The sequence below is a fragment of the Dreissena polymorpha genome, chromosome 2 (assembly GCF_020536995.1).
Source record: "Dreissena polymorpha isolate Duluth1 chromosome 2, UMN_Dpol_1.0, whole genome shotgun sequence".
Taxonomy (NCBI): Eukaryota; Metazoa; Mollusca; class Bivalvia; order Myida; family Dreissenidae; genus Dreissena; species Dreissena polymorpha.
Genome location: NC_068356.1, coordinates 99,496,358 through 99,517,136, shown reverse-complemented (window position 1 = coordinate 99,517,136; position 20,779 = coordinate 99,496,358). Strand labels below are relative to the sequence as shown.

At 34.1% G+C, this 20,779-nt stretch overlaps 2 protein-coding genes and 1 long non-coding RNA gene across 4 annotated transcripts in view; 2 read left to right on the top strand and 1 right to left on the bottom strand.

The window, feature by feature from the left end:
* Positions 1 to 20,779, top strand: part of LOC127868247 (uncharacterized) — a 235,629-nt gene that overhangs the window by 101,849 nt on the left and 113,001 nt on the right. The gene's annotated exons all lie outside the window — the stretch shown is intronic.
* LOC127868258 (uncharacterized) lies at positions 5,976 to 8,294 on the top strand. The gene is made up of 5 exons (XR_008044040.1): positions 5,976 to 6,132; positions 6,239 to 6,314; positions 6,551 to 6,595; positions 6,863 to 6,898; positions 8,240 to 8,294. It is a non-coding gene; the product is annotated as an uncharacterized LOC127868258 (long non-coding RNA).
* On the bottom strand, positions 6,837 to 13,831 carry LOC127868249 (putative nuclease HARBI1). Of its 2 annotated transcripts, none has more exons than XM_052409880.1 (6): positions 13,686 to 13,831; positions 13,039 to 13,140; positions 12,079 to 12,311; positions 10,998 to 11,151; positions 10,279 to 10,379; positions 6,837 to 9,727 (listed from the first exon to the last, which is right to left on the bottom strand). In XM_052409880.1, exons 1-6 carry the CDS (start codon positions 13,722 to 13,724, stop codon positions 9,514 to 9,516), a joined length of 843 nt encoding a protein of 280 aa, XP_052265840.1. In that variant the 5' UTR covers positions 13,725 to 13,831; the 3' UTR covers positions 6,837 to 9,513. The 2 variants fall into 2 exon arrangements, with proteins under 2 accessions (XP_052265840.1, XP_052265841.1); XM_052409881.1 differs by lacking the exon at positions 13,686 to 13,831 and adding an exon at positions 13,400 to 13,549.

Sequence of the window (20,779 nt, the reverse complement as noted above, 5' to 3'; positions counted from 1 at the left end):
AGGGATCGAGGATGTACATAATTGCAATACTTAGCTATCTATTCTCCACAGTCAACCTTTAAGTATGCCCTTCCGTTTACCAGATCTGATAAACTAATAACAAAATGATGTGTAATGTCATAATCAACATTGCTAGTGGAAATAATTAATATATGCCCATGTAAACTACATTGAACAATGGTTGAACAAATAGTTACAATCTAAATGATATTTAAGAGTCGTTCTATTAATGAATTAATATTATGTTTCCTATGTTTACAACTTGCTATAGTAACGTAGTATCATAAAGAGAAGGAATCATATATATGGTTGTCTGTAAAACATGTTGTTTGGGAGTTATGTCGATTGGTCTATTTTAAACCGTATCAGTGTCAGACCGGTAACATAGCGGAACCTATCAATGTGCTTAAATATTGTCATAATTTAAAGTGTCTATTAGCATCTCAAATTACTCATCAAGTGCTATTAATATGTCAAGATATCACCTTTTGACTCTGTCCTCCTTTAAGCCTTTTGCGCCATCAATAGTCACCTTGTGAACACTGTATATGCGTCATTTATGACTGCATCTATATGAAACTGGGCCACAACATTTATCACAATGGTATCTTGGATGATTTTACAACTGAATCACTTGGGGTTGAAAACTAGATCCCTTGTTGAACTTAAAGTAAAAGCTTCTTATTACTCTTAGTAGAAATCTCCTGAAATTAATGTAAAAAAAGCCATCGTTTTATTATGAGTCTACAATACTGTAGAGAATACATACATTGTACTCTATATTGCATACTATATGCAATTTTAAGTGTTCATTTTTATAACTATTTGTACTTGAATGCAATAGTTGAACAGAAAAGCTTTGTTAAATATTATTGAGTGCGCAGACTTATGTTAACAACTGGAAAAATAATTTAGCTGGCCTGTATCTACATGTATTTCTATGAAGTCTGAAGTCAAGATCCACTACCGGTAATTCAGAAAACGGATGCAATCTTAATTAACTGCTATTTCCAGCCATCCACTCTCTAAGTACTCGCAGTCAACAATGATGTGTGATGACCTTGTGTTTTGCTGTAGCTGTCCTATCCAGGGGTTTTGACCAAGATTTTTTACCATTATTGTATGCAGAGAGAAAATGTATGGCAGATATAATTGCGCACATGTTAATGTTTTGCATGCTCATGTTTTTGCATCTGCCTCCCATGTAAACGTTAGTAGATTACACGCATACAATTCGACGATATCTGCCAGGCCCAGGATGTTAAATTCATAATTATAATTATGGATGTTTGCGTAGCTATGACTATTTAAAGTAGTTAAGTAATGGAAATATGGCAGTTTATAGACGTAAATATATGTTTGATTTGGAGTGCTGAGATAATGCTGCAATAAGGCTTTTTACAGGACATTTGCCCCATCAGCATACCATTATTTATATATTTTTTTATATTTATTATTTATGTTTTTTTAAACACATTTTATTTCGTGATTGCATCAATATAAATATTCACAATAATGTTTTGCAAGCAGACATAACACAACGGCAACAAAAATACATGTTCTGCATCCAACATATATCTAAAGTTATTTGTGATATTCCACTGATGTAAAAATGGTGTGGTATTTCAATGATGTTAATATTGGTTAGTATGTCACTAATGTAAAGACAGGTTGGTATTCAACTGATGTTAATATGGGTTGGTATTTCACTGATGTCAATATGGCCGGTATTTCACTGATGTAAATATTGGGTGGTATTTCAGATGTCAATATGGCAGGTGTTTCACTGATGTTAATATGGGTTGGTTTTTCACTGATGTCAATATGGCAGGTATTTCACTGATGTAAATATTGGTTGGTATTTCACTCATGTTTTATAACTACTGGGTATATCTCTCTCAATCTTTCACAGTAGGAAGGCTTTAAAATGTATATGATTTTACAAATTTTTACCTGAAACATTTTTTGGCAGAATAATGGTCCTTTTTATCCCCCGCCAAGGCGGATGGATATAGAAATTGCGTTTTTCTGTCAGTTCGTCAGTTCGTCCATCCGTCTGTCGTAAAACTTGTTAGGGCTATATCAGAAACTATATAAGATATCAAAAATGAACTTCGTGGGTGTGTAGATATCAATGAGGAAAAGTGCCATCCACAATAACCATAAATCGAACTTTCTTTAATACGAATTATTGCCCTTTGTTTGTTTGTTTTTCGTACCATGTAACATTTCAGGTCTATATACCATGCACGACTTCAACATGAAACAGGTATTATATCAATATTAATTAGGACTAGTGCCATGACTAACGAGTTATTGTCCTTTGTTGTTTTTTAACATTGGAAATTTTCAGGGTTATATGTCAGATACGATAATTCATAGATGTGTGGAAATTAATGGATTGAAGTGACATGAACAATAACCATAACCCTGCATATTCTGAACTAAGAGTTATTGCCCTTTGTTGTTTTTGTATGATGTAACCTTTCAAGGCTATATCATAGATAAAATACAAGTTTTTAACATGAAATTTTATGGGTGTAAAAATATCAATGAGCAATTGGGAGAATACATAAAACAATTACCCTATACTTATTTATTATGAGTATACCTTTCTATCAAAACATTTGCACCCACCTACAACACAATTTATTTGGCTAGAACGTGCTTGTTCTTTTTTAGCTCATCTATTTTTTGAAAAAAAATTATGAGCTATTGTCATCACCTTGGCGTCGGCGTCCGGTTAAGTTTTGCGTTTAGGTCCACTTTTCTCAGAAAGTATCAATGCTATTGCATTCAAACTTGGTACACTTACTAACTATCATGAGGGGACTGAGCAGGCAAAGTTAGATAACTCTGGCTTGCATTTTGACAGAATTATATGCCCTTTGTATACTTAGAAAATTGAAAATTTTGGTTAAGTTTTGTGTTTAGGTCCATTTTATTCCTTAAGTATCAAAGCTATTGCTTTCATACTTGCAACACTTACTAACTATCATAAGGGGACTGTGCAGGCAAAGTAATGTAACTCTTACTGACATTTTGACAGAATTATGTGCCCTTTTTATACTTAGAAAATTGAAAATTTGGTTAAGTTTTGTGTTTAGGTCCACTTTATTCCTACAGTATCAAAGCTATTGCTTTCATACTTGCAACACTTATTATCTATCATAAGGGGACTGTGCAGGCAAAGTTATGTAGCTCTGACTGGCATTTGGACGGAATTATGGGCCCTTTATACTTAGAAAATTGAAAAAATGATTAAGTTTTGTGTTTTGGTCCACTTTACCCCTAAAGTATCATAGATATTGCTTTCATACTTGGAACACTCGCAAACTATCATAAGGGTACAGTAAAAGGACAAGTTGCATAACTCTGGTTGTTATTTTTACAGAATTATGGCCCTTTTTTGACTTAGTAACTTTGAATATATGGTTAAATTGTGTGTTTCCATCCACTTAACTTCTAAAGTATCAAGGCTATTGCTTTCAAACTTCAAATACTTTCATGCTATCATGAGGTTACTGTACCTGGCAAGTTGAATTTTACCTTGACCTTTGAATGACCTTGACTCTCAAGGTCAAATTATTAAATTTTGCTAAAATTGCCATAACTTCTTTATTTATGATTAGATTTGATTGATACGTTGACAAAACTACTCTTACCTGACATACCACAATAGACTCCACCCAAACCATCCCCCGTGCCCCCCCCCCCACCCGAATCTCCCCCCCTATTTTTTTTTTTTTTTTTTTTTTTTTTTAAGATCATCTCACAAACGACCACCACACCCTCACACTATACCCCCCCACCCTACCCCCCAATTTTTTTTTTTTAAACGGTTAAAAAACACAAATACACTATACACCCCTCTTCACTCCACCCCTCCCTCCTTTGTGATTGAAAATGAGAGTCCCTTCACCTTTAAAAAGAAAATAGATGAGCGGTCTGCACCCGCAAGGCGGTGCTCTTGTTAACTCACCTAAGCACAAATGCGATGAGCTATGGTAGTAGCTGGTTGAATGGCGTGTCATCTGTTGTCACTTACGAGAGGTCAGTTGTTAATTAGCTTAAAAGGACATCTCCTCCAAACAGCACCAAAACAAAATAGCACAGTTTTATTATTTGTTTTGTTACATCATCACGCGGCCTCTATAGTATTGTGTTCGAATCTAATCCAGCGACCAATTTAACAACCTGCTTTTAACGATCTCAGACCTGAAAGCGGTCGACGATAGTCTGTGCTTACTAAAGGCAGAAGTGGAGTAGAAATTGCGCAGTCTGAAGGCAGGGAAATCTCTGGGAGTCGGGGACAATTTCTTTCTGAGCTGATTAAGCACTGAGGAGAAGCCTAATGTGTTAATTATATTAAAGAAAGGAATTTTGATGTGTGGAGTGTTGCCAAAATTATGGCCTTTTGTCTGTTTTGTCCACTAAAGAATACAAATTTATATATAGTCTCAAAATGTTTTTTAATATTTCCCCTTTTACTTTTGTGTGAATCTTTCCCTAACTTCCATAGTTTAATTACGTCAATGATCGTAAAGAACGGAATTTTGACAGCCACCAATTTGTGCTGAGTTTTGGCCCTTTGTGTTTTTTGCCATTTATAGAATAATTGTGGTCAGTAGATTTGTTTGGTGTCGGAATATGTACCATGGGGGCATCAGTGTATGTGACACACTTCTAGTTTATTTTGTAGAATATATATGAAAATTATAAAATAACTTGTGTTACTAAACTCTCCTTTAAATGCTTGAATAAATGTACTCAAAGTTTGACAACTGAAGAACCATCATATGTACATGTAATTATGTGATCATAAAGGAAGGAATTATTTTGGATGACCAATTTTTGCAGAGTTACAGCTGTTTCACATATTTTTCGTTGTTGATTTATATATGGGCTGGTATCTGTACAAAGGGGGTTTCATGAATGTGGGAAAAGGATGACACTTTCCGCTTTAATAATAGTTTTGTTTTCAAGAAAGTCTCTTCTAAGGGAAAATTTAGTTTTTTTGGAAAGTGTCGTCCCTGATTAGCCTGTGCGGTCTGTACATGCTAATCAGGGATGACAGTTTACGCACACACATTTAACCCCTTTTAAAATAGCACTGCTTATATATATATATATATACTGTATATATATATATATATATATATACTTCTTTAAATATTTTGGCACTGTATACTAATTGTTTAAGTATTCAATGTAGTAAGATAATTTTTCAGTGATAATATTCATTTGATTAGTGGATTTGCCTGTGTCCAAAATGTGGGACATAATTAATTGTACATGGCATATCTAGGAGTGCGTTTCACTAACATAGCGTATATTTACGCAACTTTAGGTTTACGCACATAATTTACGCCGAACGTAAATTATTGCGTACGCCGTTTCACTAAAATGTGCGCAAAATTTACGCTGCGCGTTAGTGTTGTTTAGCCTGTCAGGTGCGCGCGGACGCTTGTGAAAGTCATCGTCTGCAACAGTATCTACTGTAAACAATGGACGCGAAAACGAAGGTAAAGAAAGCGAATTGGTCCAAAAACGAGTTTGAGACGCTCGTTTGCGAGTACGAGAATAAATATGACGTGCTCGAGGGTGGTCTGTCTATTTCACTCACTGGAATGGACAAACGGAAAGCGTTATGGACGCGTAAGTGGTTTAAAGTCCCAGATTAATCATATCGTCACAAACATTCAAGAAACAAAACAAAATTTAGAAAATAATTTAGATATAAACTATTTAGTAACTGGGGATTAATCAATTTATTTGAAGCTCTGTTTTGACATTAAACTGATACAACGTACAATTTAAGCATGTAGTGTCATTGCTAAATTAAAGATACTGTACAGTATTAAATCTGAATAGATGTATGAATTCTTCATCTTAGAGCTTATAACTGGTGCTGGTGGTAAAAGTATAACATGTTATGAATTTTTGCTAGACTGAAATTGCATTTTTAGTGTCAACAGCACCAGCTTAATAAGCCAAACTGTGGATGAATGCAAGAAGAAGGTTAGCGACCTGAAGGTGAAGGCCCGTAAAAAAGAAAGAGCCAGGGTGCAGTATGAGCGGGGCACGGGTGGAGGACCCGCTTCAGAGGAATTGAGTCCTCTAGAAAAAAAGGTAATTTCCAAAGCGCTTATATATTCAGATTTATTTTTGTTATTTACTGAGTGTTAAATATAATTATTCTTTGTATGATAACCAGAAAATTACCTTTAAATTGTAGATGCTGGAACTCCTTCCTTTGGAATCGGTACATGGCCATGAAGATGGTTTTGATACCTTCAAGCCCAGTTCTTCAGGTATTCCATAATTCCATGAAATACCACAAGCACTGGCTGAGATTAAAGTTGTTTTGTATGCAATTGTATACATATAAAGATTAATGTTAATTGTTTAAAAGTGACATTTATATGTTATGCAATACAAATACATGGAAGTTGTTATTTATAATTGTGTTCGGTTTATGATCAATATATTGATTTATTTGCATGAGCACTGCATTTATGAAACTTAATTTATGAAATTTATATTATAGCATCAATGCATGGTCTGGGTAACTCATCCAAGTCTGCAGTAATTGGTAAGTCATATGATATATATTAATATTAATTTTTATTAACTTATAAACCAATATGTTGATGACACTATTCGGTATTTCATATATTGTCTTGTTTTGCATATACAACAGCCTACGAATAAATTTCAATAATTTATTTAAGTAAATTTAATTTGCTGTCCAATACAAACTCTAATAATAAAAAGTATTGCATTATTATCATTTAATGCATACGCAAAATAGAAAAAGACATGAACACTTTAAAGCATGTCTTTCTGTTTTTATTTCCAGAATACAAGGTTGATGACAGCACGCCTGAGCTCAGTGGTAATTATTGTAGCTGTATATAAATAAGAAAAATCAAACTGGCAATATCAAAATATTCAAAAGCAAATTCGTTGAATTGATATCCCCCGCCTATATACTTCTGGACACCAAAGTGTTATATTTGACACTAAAAAAGCATTTTTTCAAGATACAAAGGGCCATAACTCTGTTTTTAACATATGGTATACAATGCCATTTGGCGTGCATCATCCTCTTATGCATATATATACTCATACCAAGTTTCAATGAAATCCGCCAAAGCACTTCCAAGATATGGCTCCGGACACAAAAGTGCCTATAGTAAAAAGCATTTTTTCAAGATACAAAGGGCCATAACTCTCTTTTTAACAGATGGTGTACAATGCCATTTGGCTTGCATCATCCTCTTATGCATATATATACTCATACCAAGTTTCAATGAAATCCGCCAAAGCACTTCCAAGATATGGCTCCGGACACAAAAGTGCCGGACAGACGGACAGCCGGACGGACGGACAACGCCAAAACAATATCCCTATGCCTCTGGCGGGGGATAAAAAGGGTTTATTAGTTTAGTACAGTCTCATCATCATATATACAATGAAACATAAGCACAATAATAAAATGCTGCCACTCGGAAGTATCGAGTTATAACTTAAAAGAGACTAGAAAATTAAATCAACATATAAGTCATCATAATACCTCTCTTCCAAATACCATAAAGTTATATAGTCTCCACTAAAGTCTGGAAATCAGTTAACACAGCTTTGCACAATCTTAGAGTTATGAGACTTATTCGCATATATCACAGTACAGTGAAAGACTATATTACATATTACAAGTTTGATTGCCCCCTGACTGATCTCACTATATAATTTGCCATAAAAAATTCACCATAAAATACTGAAAGCGAACATTAAGCACTATTGCGCAATGTTTAAAAAAAATGACATACAAAATCATATATCGCCTATGGTCAGACCATCTACGAACTGGTCAGTGGTGACACTCAAACACAGGGATATAACATGATTTAACAACTTTAAAAGATAATGTTAATTCATTTAAACTATAAAATTCTTAAGTATAAAAACAGTTTTCATTTTTGGTCGGAAATGACAAACACACCAATTTATTAATACTACATGAATGATGGTTTAGTACATAAGTATAATAGATAGTATAACAAACATTTAAACAGGAAATTGGTGAATACACTTAAAACTTTGAATTTAAGAGTGACTGAGTCAACTTGAAAGATGTGTACTCATCTCCCACCTAGAACATTAGTTTACATTATAGCATTATATCCTTTCACAGTATTTCATTTTGATACAACATGAAAGCTGTTAACACTTGCAGATATTCAGTGTCAGCAAAGTCAGAAAGCTGCCAGTGTGAGTTCCACACCAAGAAAGTGTAATACAACATAAGTTTACAAAATTGAAATAAATAATATCCAATATGCTTATATGCCTTCCAGTGAAAATTAAAAAAAAAGTTTCACATCACTTTACAGGCAAAAAAGAGAAGACGCCACAGAAAAGGAAAATAGGTAATTTGAAAAATTGTTATTTAACAATATTTGTTATGCATGAGATTTCTGATAACAAAGGCACATGCGTCTACCTCTTTCAATCAATTACAGAAAGCTTGAGATTATTCCCTCCTCACTACCGTACTATACAATACAGTACTTTATAATAATTATTGAGGAAAAGTTTCGCAAAAAATGCAATATGGGTGTACTATTCAAAAAAGTGGGAATGAGAAAAGGTAGACAGATGCATGAATAGTCTGATTACTAAATTTCAATATAACAGGGTATATCTATAAAGTCCCTAAATATTTCTTACATGTACTATAATGCAGGGTTATACACTTAACATTTTTACCCATTAGCCCAACAAATTTTAGGAGCCTTGGCTACTGGACTCTTGTAAATTTATATCGCTGTTATTGTTTGAATCGGTTATTCAGGTGATGTTACAGTTTACCAGGAAAGGCTGATGAACTTACAAGAGCAGCAGCTCGAACTAAAGCGAATGAAGATAGAGGAAATGCAGAAGATGCGAAAGGTTGAAGAGCAGAAGTTGGAGGAATTGAAGAAGATCCATACTTCTGTGGATGCCCTTTTGTCATTTGTTATGCTAAATCAGTGTTAAGTAAAGTATAAATCGTCAGGACTCCAGTACTTGTAATTAATGACTTGAAACCATTTCAACCTTGCACCACTCAAAATGTGCAGTTCCATGAGTTACAAATGCATGCCAAATATCAAGTTGCTATGATCAATACTGCAAAAATTATGACAAAACTTTAACTTAGGTTAAAGTTTGGGACAGTCACACACAATGACAGACAGACAGACAGGCCAAAAACATTATACCCCCTTTTTTTAAAAGGGGGCATACAATTATAATTACAAGTACATACTTAATTTTCCTTAATCAATAGTGAAACAGGTAAATTTTCACTTGCTGGATATAATCACCAACATCAACCAAATAATTACAATTCCATGTGGGAATTAAAAGCCAGTCGAATGATACGCCCTAGTCAATCAGAACACAATGCAGGCGTATCATTCGACTGACTTTGAATTTTCAATGAAGCAGGTAATAAGAACATATCCTTTAAAACATTGCAATTATTCTCTGCCTGCATTGCTGATTGTTGCCCTCAGGATACAGAATCTGTGGATCTTCATCAATGTCCACTTCTTCTTCTTCATTGTCAAAAGGTATCTTGAGGTCAAGGCACAAATTGTGGAGTTTGGCACATACCACAACCACCTCCATACACTTGCCAGGACAGAATGGAAGGACACCACCACTTCTATGCAGACACCTGAAATTGTTTTTTCATATTACCACTAACATGGCAGACCCTAATTTTTTCTAACTGACCCAACCGTTTTTTTTACTCTTCCAAGTAGAGATTAGAATGAAAGAATTTACTGGTTTTTCAACATGTTTTTTAAACTTGACCGTTTTCTCATAATTAGAATTGTGCTAATTTGGAAATACACAGAAATATTCAATGCTTCAAAGACATTTGGAAGATTTTGTTATTGAAATATATAAATATATAGTTCTATGGTAATCAAATAAAGCAATACAATCCTGAAATTTTGACCGGCTACTCAAGCTTAAGATTTAAATACAGTCCTTACAATATTTCTTATTTGATAACAATAGTTATTGGCATGCATAACACGTACCCGTTTTATTATAAATTGCTTTAAAAAAAAAAAAAGAGTTAACAAATAGTGATACATGTACATAAATCAACATGAAAAAAACTGACATTAATTCTGCCAAGCTACACAATTTTAAGAAAAACATAATACTTATTTATAATATACTAAGTATGCAATTTGAACAAACACTCAAATTTACCTAAATCTAGCCTTCAAAAGTCCAAATGCTCTTTCAACACAAATTCGAGTTCGGCTGTGAGCCCCGTTGAATCCCAATTCTTGTGCTGTTTGTGGGTTGTTCTAAAACAAATGGAAAATTCATTTCAACCATTGAAAATTGCAAAGTAGTTCATAAACAATCTGAATTAATCAATAAAAGGTACAACTCCGAAAAGACATAATCATCCTGAATACACTTAGGATGATAACACACATTTAGTTTGAATTTCATTAAATTCCATACTACAGCCGAGACAGACAAAATGCTCAATTTCAGTCATTTAAAGGTCCATAACTCTAGAAATGAACACCAAAAATCTATATTTAGCACCATAATATGCCACTAAACTGAAGATTAATTTTAAATTTCATGATCTTTCGTACAATAGTTATTTACAAATAGCTCATGGCAGAAAAAAATACTGAATTTCAATCAATTAAGAGGACAGTACTCTTGAAATACGAAGTCGAGCCTACTGTAATGAACCACTGCATTATGATGATTCACATTAATTTTAGTTTAATTACATTCCATGCAATAATTGCTGAGAAAATAGCTCTGTACTGACAAAATTCCATTAATTTCAATTACTGATCAAAAGGTTATTTTATTGTTGATTATATTGTAGAGCATAAGCCGTCAGTATGCCCCTTTAATACAACAAGAAGATAACAAAAACCTACAATCCATGAAAATACCTTGGGTGTTATCAGGTATTCTCTCAATGGATAACCAGAATCTCCCAATAGCCATCCTGGCTTGTTGATAGCAAGGTGGTCCTTCAGTGAAGAGTTATCAAATACTGTGGCATCGTGTGTTGAACCAGGCCACTTTGCATTGACATTGGTAAACCTGTGCATATTTATGACAATGTATCAAATGCTTAAAAGTGCATTTCAATCCGCATGCTAACAGACTAAAATGGACTTTTAACAATACTTCAGTGTACAAAATATTCATTGAAAATTAGAAGTTATGTTGAGCTAGAGTTCGAATCGTGTTGGGAATAATATTTTTAGGCGTTTTAAGTTATTGTAATAATTATTTCATCAATAAAGTAGTGTTCCTCATTTTCTTATATTAGTAAAATTGGACTTTGTGCTATACTTAATGTTAGCATTTATATAGGTTAATACTGTCAATATGCCCCTTAAGTTAATAATGTACTTTATTGTTGATTATTTAAAAAACAAAAGAAAGACATAATTATTATAACTATATGAAAAAGGTTTATACAATTAGTAATGTAATTTTATTTAAATACAAACATCTATGTCGTTATTGAAACTGGTTCTAAGGGAACAAAACCAAACTAGAGCTTTGTCATAGACGTGATGAATACCTCCACATGACACATTGAAACAGAATATTTTGCATGTTGTCTTCACAAAAAAAGAGAAGATAATTAATGACATTTCTAAGGAATTAGTACAAAGTGTGACCTCCACCATGGAGATATCGATGTAATTCTTTCCCATGACAGAGTGACTGCCATATTTGTGGCGTTCTGAGAAAACTGGGCATAATGCATGTGCGTGAAGTGTCAGCCCAGATAAGCCTGTGCAGTCCCCACAGGCTAATCAGGGACGACACTTTTCGCCTAAACTAGATTTTCGATAAGATTATATGTCTCTTACATCATTTAAACAATAAATTCAATTAAAGCGTAAATTGTCGTCCGTGATTAGGGATGACAATTTACGCACAAGCATTATGCTTAGAAAACAACACATATAGCCCCCCTCTCCCTACCAATGGGGTACAACAAAATAAACAAACCTTAAGCTGCTATCCACAACAGCTTGAATGTTTACAGCATGGTATCCTTTTCGGCACACATACGTCTGAGGATTTTCAGATGGAGCTTGAATTGGGATCAGTGTTCCATCCACAGCGCCTATAACATTTGGGATTCCTGCTACACGATGGAACTTCTGTTTTGTTGCAGCAAGGTCATGCAAAGATGTTGGGAAGGTGATGTTGTTCAGGTTTCGGTTAATGGCACTTATAACCTGAAAGTTATAGAATGTCTCATATTATAATCTTAAATATTACAATCGACTGGTTTTTATTTTTTGATGAAGAAGATGGCCTCCACAAAGAATGTGCTTATGTTATTCATATATGCAAATAATTCCATTTTTTCAATTAATTCAATGAATTCATTAGAACATATATCAGTTTACACAATAGTAAATAGCAGTAATAAATAGTCGCTTCATGAATGTTAGGGCATCTAATTTATTAATAAAGCTTTGGAGTTTATGCAAATAAGATGCTGGAAACGGACATAATTTGTGCATTTTTTGCCTTAAGGGTACAAACGCCATAAAACCATTTTTATCAGCAAAACGTTCATTAACCATTATATCGCTGTAGGTTGGAATATGTCAGTCTGGTTAGTGGCATACTTTAGCTAAGTTCGTTTAAGCAATGATGCGTTTCAACCGCAGAAGAATTAAACAGCTTTTAATTGAAAATTGTTTAATTAATTTAGGAGAATGTTTTCACAATAAAGTTTTCTTAACCCTTTGAGCGCTGGAACCGGGATTTGAAGGCCTTTGCAAACAGTTTGGGTCCAGATGAGACGCCACAAAATGTGGCGTCTCATCAGGATCCAAACTGTTTGCTATTCTGAAAGTATTCTTTGAAAAAAAAAATCGAAGAAAATGCTTATTTTAGAAATTTAGCAGACATTTTAGCGACAAATTTCCCAGCATGCAAAGGGTTAAGACACACCTGTTGAATACACCGGCACACAGAGCTCCTGCTGACTCCATGCAGATCTCCAACCTCGCTATAAAAATCTCCTTTGGCAAGGTAGCGTAGTGTAACTAGGAGCTGAAAAAGAGACCCATGCAATCCAATAAAAAATATTGATAAAATTTGTCTCTCAAAATGACTAATTTGATATATAACCTTTATTAAATTTCCTGAACAATAGTTTACCCACGTTTGTTCAGAAATAAGTATTTAATGGGACTACACAAACACAAGTTTGTTTGTAAATAATATTAATAAATAGCACACACACACAAATGTCACTGTCAAAATCAGTTACTCTTAAAAAAAATTCAACTGAAGTTCTATAAACTCGTACCATAAGAAGCAGATGAATCAATGCATTTCGCGCATGTTCTACGGTATATTATGTTAAGACTTATATTTTTTAGATAGAGAAACAAACAAGAATAAAATTCCAAACTAAATTGTGGAGATGCCACATCAGCTTTTCGTTCACAACAATATGGCGTCCGTGTATTCAAGGATAATAACAACGAAAACAGGTGTCGGTTATGTGGTACTAAATTGCACAAAAAAGGATTATAATATATAATTATTATGGTATTCATGTTCGAAAAGACAAACAAACAACGTACACCGACCTTTGTTCTGACGTTCAGTGAGTGACTCCTGTCACTCATAGGCTCGCAATCGGCACGAATTAACTCCTCGAGGTAAATAATACCCTCCGTCGACAGACGATACCTCTCAACGATTTGCTTTTCGCTCAGATAGCTTAAGGTGTCGATTCGTGCTCGGAATATTCGAGGATGAATCTCGCGTAATGCGAACGCTTCAGCAACGGCAGCCATGACACTTCCGGATTTACGCCAATTTTTCTGATTTACGCGAAGTACATATGTGACGTAAATGTACGCCAGAATTTACGCACAGCGTTAATTTACGCTGTTTAGTGAAACGCGTTTTTGAGAACAACATTTGCGTACGCAAATATTTACGGAAACTATTTGCGTACGCATCTTAGTGAAACGCACTCCAGGTCTGTATGATATGGACTGAAAACAACTCATAATTGAGTGTTGTATAATAACTAATTGGCTGTTTTCTTAGTTGCATTTTGCATAATTGTTGACTCATTTTAGGGTAGGAAATTCAGAATTTAGTTGTGCAGACTTCAGACTTCAGCCTGATGAGCAACATTTCTTTTCCAGGGAATATTTTAAAGCTAGAAAATATTCAATTTATTGAACCTTTCAGTAGAAAACGTTGCTATTGTCCCTTTAAAAAACCTAATTTAATAATTTAACATTCATACTGAAGAAGGATGTTTTGTAGATATTATTTAAGTGGTTCAATACAGAGACATGTCTGCACACTTCACCCACTTAATAATGCTAAGAGTGTCCCTCTTTACAAGGAAGATTTTAGGCTGGCTTGTCTATTGCTTATGAGAAATCTTCATCTGACACAAAGTGATTTCTGAAGGAAACACTCAGATTAACACTCCAGTTATTGTGACTTAATAATATACTTAAAGACATATTTTGTGTATGAAAACTCATCAATGTTTAAAGAGTGTTTTCTAAAAGATTCAATTTGTACACTTACTATACAATGTTAAACAATCTCCGCAAATTATGTGTAATGAAATAGTCATAAACTACAATGTTCTTTGTTATATCTTACTCAATATATGATTATATATAGTACTCACTTGTATATGACTGCATACACAATTGTTATCATTATATTTAATGCTTGTCATACATCAATATGAGCAATTATTTCTAATTTGCCTTATGAACCTAACTTACGGATGCATTTTGGTCCAAAATTTAAAAAGGTCGCCGCCGTGGCGTACTGGAAATGGTGTGCGCCCAGCAACCGAGAAGCCACGGGTTTGATCACCACTGTGGATGCGTTCTTTAGATCTACACAATAAACACCAAGTACTGGTTCTAGTCCCAGGAAACTGAATTGAGAGAGTTTCAAATAAGACTTATGCTTTCGATGCAATCAAGCTGAAATAAATAGGTTTAAACAAAACTCCAATGTACAGCATCATTATAAAGTTTGCTTTAATTGGTCCTCATTCTACCATCATGGGATCAACAGTTTCACAATGTGTCACAAAACTGTCACAATTTTTAAAAGGCCCATGATATTTTACAAAAACATTGTATTTTTCATAAAACTAATGTTCAAAACATTTTCACAAAACTTGGTCAGAATGTATACACTGAAAATACCTAAGCGAATATGAGTCAAATTTGTACAAAAGCAAGGTCACCTGGTCAAATCTAAGAAAAACAAACATATTTTCAATCTGGAACAAAATGCCCTGATACCACTCTATAAGTCACATTTTGTACTCAATCTTGATGAAGTCAAACTGCTGAAGGCACTGAAGTTTGTTGCTATTGCATATTTTTAGACGCTACTCATTTTTCAAAATTCGGCTAAAGCTTTTTAAAGAGCAAGTTTGACATAAACACAACCTTCCTTGAGATATCCTCTACCAAGGTTGTTCAAATTAGTTGCTCTATCAATTAACATGACTGTCCAGGGGCGGGGCTACTTTTGTTATAGGTATATATAGAAGACATAACATGTTGTCCATGCTGCTAACTAACTTTTAACACATCTCTGAAACCACATGGATTAGAGCTTTGATATTTGATATGTGACATCAGCAAATTATGTTCCCAAGTTGCGAAAACTGGTCAAACCACAGGAGTCACATGATTTATTTAATTGTTATTTTAAACTGTATAGGAAAAATAATGTTTTGATCTTAATTCATTTAAAACACATTACTCAGGTAAGTTACCTAGTCGGATGTTGTTGTACATATTTTGGTTTATTGTCCCCTACCGGTTTCACCGGAGGGGACTTATGGTTTGCGCTCTGTGCGTCTGTGAGTCTGTCTGTCTGTCACACTTTTTTGGATCCTGCGATAACTTGAAAAGTACTTCATATTTGTTCATGAAACTTAAAACATGGATAGATGGCAATATGGACATTATGCACGTCATTTCATTTTGTTCCTACGTCAAAAATTCTGGTTGCTATGGCAACAAATAAAAAATAAAAAATATCTGACAATGGTGGAAATTTCTGACCATGGTGGAGCCGGTAGGGGACATATATTGCTTGGCAATAGTCTTGTTCATATTGTTACTTTTATTTCATGCTTTTCTATGGTTAATCTTTTTTTCTGTTTTTTTTTTGTGTTATGACATTGTATTTCGATGATATTGCCATATTATTCAGGCCTTTTTCAGCCATATCTAACAGTCAGTTAACCCTTTGCATGCTGGGAAATTTGTCATCTGCTAAAATGTCGTCTGCTGAATTTCTAAGATTAGCCAGTTCTTTGAATTTTTTTCAAAGAATACTATCAGAATAGCAAACATTTTGGATCCTGATGAGACGCCATGTTCTGTGGCGTCTCATCTGGGTCCAAACTGTTTGCAAAGGCCTTCAAAATTCGGTTTCAGCGGTTAAAGGGTTGAATGACCACATCCAGAAGCAAAATTGTAAAAAAAAAATCAAATTTAAAAAAAAAATCCATTTTTTGGAAGAAAAGTCAAGTGATTATTAGTCCCCTTTTGGTGTGTCTGTCACAATTTTCTGGATCCAGCAATAACTTTAAAAGTTCTTCAATTTTTTTTCATGAAACTTAAATCATGGACAGATGGCAATATGGAGATTATGCGCGTCATTTCATTTTGTTCCTACATGAAGAATTATGGTTACTATGGCAACAAATAAACTAGAAATATTGTTGAAAATGGTTGATCCTTCGATAACTTAAAAAGTTCTTCATATTTTTGCATAAAACTTTAAACATGGATAGATGGCAATATGGAGAATATGCACGTAATTTTATTTTGTTTCTACGTCAAGAAGTTTGGTTTCTATGACAACAAATAAACTACAAACATTGCTGAAAATTGTGGATCCTGTGTAGGTAGGACCCTTTTATTGCTTGGACATAATCTTGTTATATAAAGTATATAACTCTAATTTATATGATGTTGTTTAAGTATCATTTGAAGTGTTATAAAGAGTTGTATGAAAAAAAATTGTCCCAAATCAATAGATCTTCTGAGCAATAACTTTTTAATTTTGCAAGAAAACAACCTGTAATTCAAACAAAATTTGTTCTAGTAAATTGTTGACAGCTGTTATACCATATTTGAAGAATAAGTATTGTCCACGCGTTGCATAAGCAAGATGCTTTAGTATGATGACCGTGTTTCAATTGCTCTGTTCAAAAATACATATCATCAATACTAAGTTGCTTTAAAAATGTAAACAAATTCAATGTTTATAGAAATTATCATATACAATTACAATGTCCTTTACAAAACCTAACCAATACCATGTTTTGAAATCCAGCACACTTCATTTCTATTCTGACACTGTGTGCATGCAGTTCTCACCATTTTGTTAATGGGGCAGGGGCCCTTTGCATTGCGAAAATCGCATTGTTTTGACAAATTTGAAGAATTGAACTTGTTTTTCTTGCCAACAAATACTTGAATATTGAGAATACAAAAGTTTTCAATTCTATTTTTACTAATGTCAACTGATAGAGATTGATAGAGAAATGAACTAAATGTTGAAATTTATGTATCCATTTATTTTTGGGAACCTTCGATTGGGATGTTTAGGCAGTCTTTTAAGGGAAAAAAGGTAACCTTTTTGAGATTGAGAATGGGGAAATTGTCTGCACTTAATTTGACCAAAACACACATAACATCTTAAATAACAATAATAATGTAATATAACAAATGACTGAGGAATAAATGTTCAGGTATTTATTAGAATTCCCATGGAATTATTTTAGAAAATGACCATGGCACAGTGAACAAGAAATATCTTTAACACAGACATACGGATTTGATTGTGGTCATGCAGTGTTGATGAACGATCAAAAGTTTAATCCATGAGATCAAATAAAGCCAATACCTTTTTCTGCGCAGTTCTTAGGTGCATCACAAGATAATGAGTTACGGGTTGCTCCAGATCTCGTGGCTTATTTTGCTTTATTGGATATTTGCTCAGATATCTATATTTACAGAATAGAAAAACACAAGAAGAATGTAAAAAATAATGCATGTGTTCTTAAAACAGACATGTTTTAGTGGTTTGTTGCACATTGTTATTTGATTCCATTATAAATAGTATCGTTTGTCATTGCGCTCATGCTTAATGAATTGGTCTATATGGTGAACAATTTCTAATTCAATTAATATGGTACTCATCATTCATTTGTTAAAAACACATAAACAATCTATGATTGACATACCATAATGATAGCACTGTATATCTTCATTTAATATATTTCTGATCAAAATAAACTTCACATTCGCATTGCTAATGCAATAGTGTTTATATAACAATTTGTGTTACTGACCACGAAATGACCTTGATACTTAGCGATGTTGGAGTGCAATGCATTAAAGTGAGGTTACGATTCCACTGCTGGCACGACGGCTTGTTTAAAGCTGTATGCATTTACATGTTTAACGGTCAATTTCAAAAGCAAATTATTATATTGTTGTCAAAGCATATATCAGGTTTCTTAACAAAAAAATTTATATGATCTAAAATATACGAGTGCACAGAATGCAATATCGCAATAACTTCTAAATATGATAATACAGCCTTTAAGTGCAAAATTATGTTCTTGCGCTGACACTCTTCTTAATGTAAAGGGACACACACACACACTATACTGATGTCGAGAGTTGAGTGTGATACTTCTCTATCTCTCAAACCGTTCATAAGATATAATTGTTTAATGCTGATCAAGCAGACAGTTAACATCTTTGCATAACAAACTATAGTATCCCTTTTCATACCCTATACTTTCCAAATATAGAAAGTTGATTGAATTACATATAAATTTAAATGTGAAAACTTTTTGTACATTGGACGTTTAATACTTTGAAAAGTTTCAGGCCTACCGAAGGCAAGATTTAACATTCAACTTGATTGGCCGCTTACAAAGCCAGCTAAGTGAAAAGCTGGGTGAGACAGCTTCGTTAAAAAATGGAAAAATACATTTTTTTATAACGAGTGTAACATAATATATGGACTAAATATATATACTCTATGTAGCGTATGAAATGCCCTTTTAAAGTTTTCACTATTTCTTTCGAAACCTTTCAATTATCAAGCAAGTATACGTTATTAACCATTATCAAGTGCGCATACTTAAGCATACTTAAGCTTATAAGTGACAACCATCCTTCTTGAATAAGAGGTATGGGAAATATGGCTATAAAATCCCCACAAATGTTATGTTCGGTATTTTTAACTTGATGTCTGGACTGAAAGTACCACCAACACAAGTATATCAGCGTCACTGAAAACTGAAGTAGAGTGTTGTAAGATAATAATCAAGATGACATATAATAATTTCTCGGCTGATTGAAATATGTTCTCGGCTGATTGAAATATGGTTGTGTTTGTTGAAAAACATGTCCACAATGAGGCCAAGCAGTTTGTCTTATGTAGCTATTTCATATGCACATAAATTTTTACCCCTGTGACCTTGACCTTGAAGTTAGGGTCCCCATTAAGGTTTCGAAATCTGCGTATAGGTTTTGAAAAATGCTCATAACTTTTATGTCCCTTGAGATATAACCTTCATTTTTGGTATGCATGTGCATATGGACAAGGCATTTCCATACGCACACCAATTTTGACCCCTGTAATCTTGACCTTGACCTTAGGGTCCGCCTTTTGGTTTCGAAATCTGCGTTTAGGTTTCAAAAAAAGCTCATAACTTCTATCAAGCATTTTTAGGGGGCATAAGTCATCCTATGGTGACAGCTTTTAAAAAAACAACATAGAAAAATAAAGGAATAATGAAACTCCACAAACATAAGTAAGAGAGAGATTATTGTTACCATTCTCTTGTCTTTAATGGAAGGTTAATGCCGATGTGCTTACGAAATTGAACAATCTATCATATCTTCAGGGCTTTTTATGCCCCCCTTCAAAGAAGAGGGGTATATTGCTTTGCACATGTCGGTCGGTCGGTCTGTCGATCGGTCCGTCCACCAGGTGGTTTCCGGATGATAACTCAAGAACGCTTGGGCCTAGGATTATGAAACTTCATAGGTACATTGATCATGACTCGCAGATGACCCCTATTGATTTTGAGGTTACTAGGTCAAACGTCACGGTGACCCGAAATAGTAAAATGGTTTCCGGATGATAACTCAAGAACGCTTAGCTCTAGGATCATGAAACTTGATAGGTAGATTGATCATGATTAGCAGATGACCCGTATTGATTTTCAGGTAACTAGGTCAAAGGTCAAGGTCACAGTGACCCGAAATAGTAAAATGGTTTCCAGATGATAACACAAGAATGCTTATGCCTAGGATCATGAAACTTCGTAGGTAGATTGATAATGGCTGGCAGATGACCCCTATTGATTGTCAGGTCACTAGGTCAAAGGTCAAGGTCACGGTGACCCGAAATAGTAAAATGGTTTCCAGGTGATAACTCAAAAACACTTATGCCTAGAATCATGAAACTTGATAGGTAGATTGATCATAACAGTTGACCCCTATTGATTTTCAGGTCACAATATTAAAGGTCAAGGTCACGGTGACCTGAAGTAGTACAATGGTTTCCGGATGATAACTCAAGAACGCTGATGGCTACGATCATGAAACTTCATAGGTACATTGATCATGACTCGCAGATG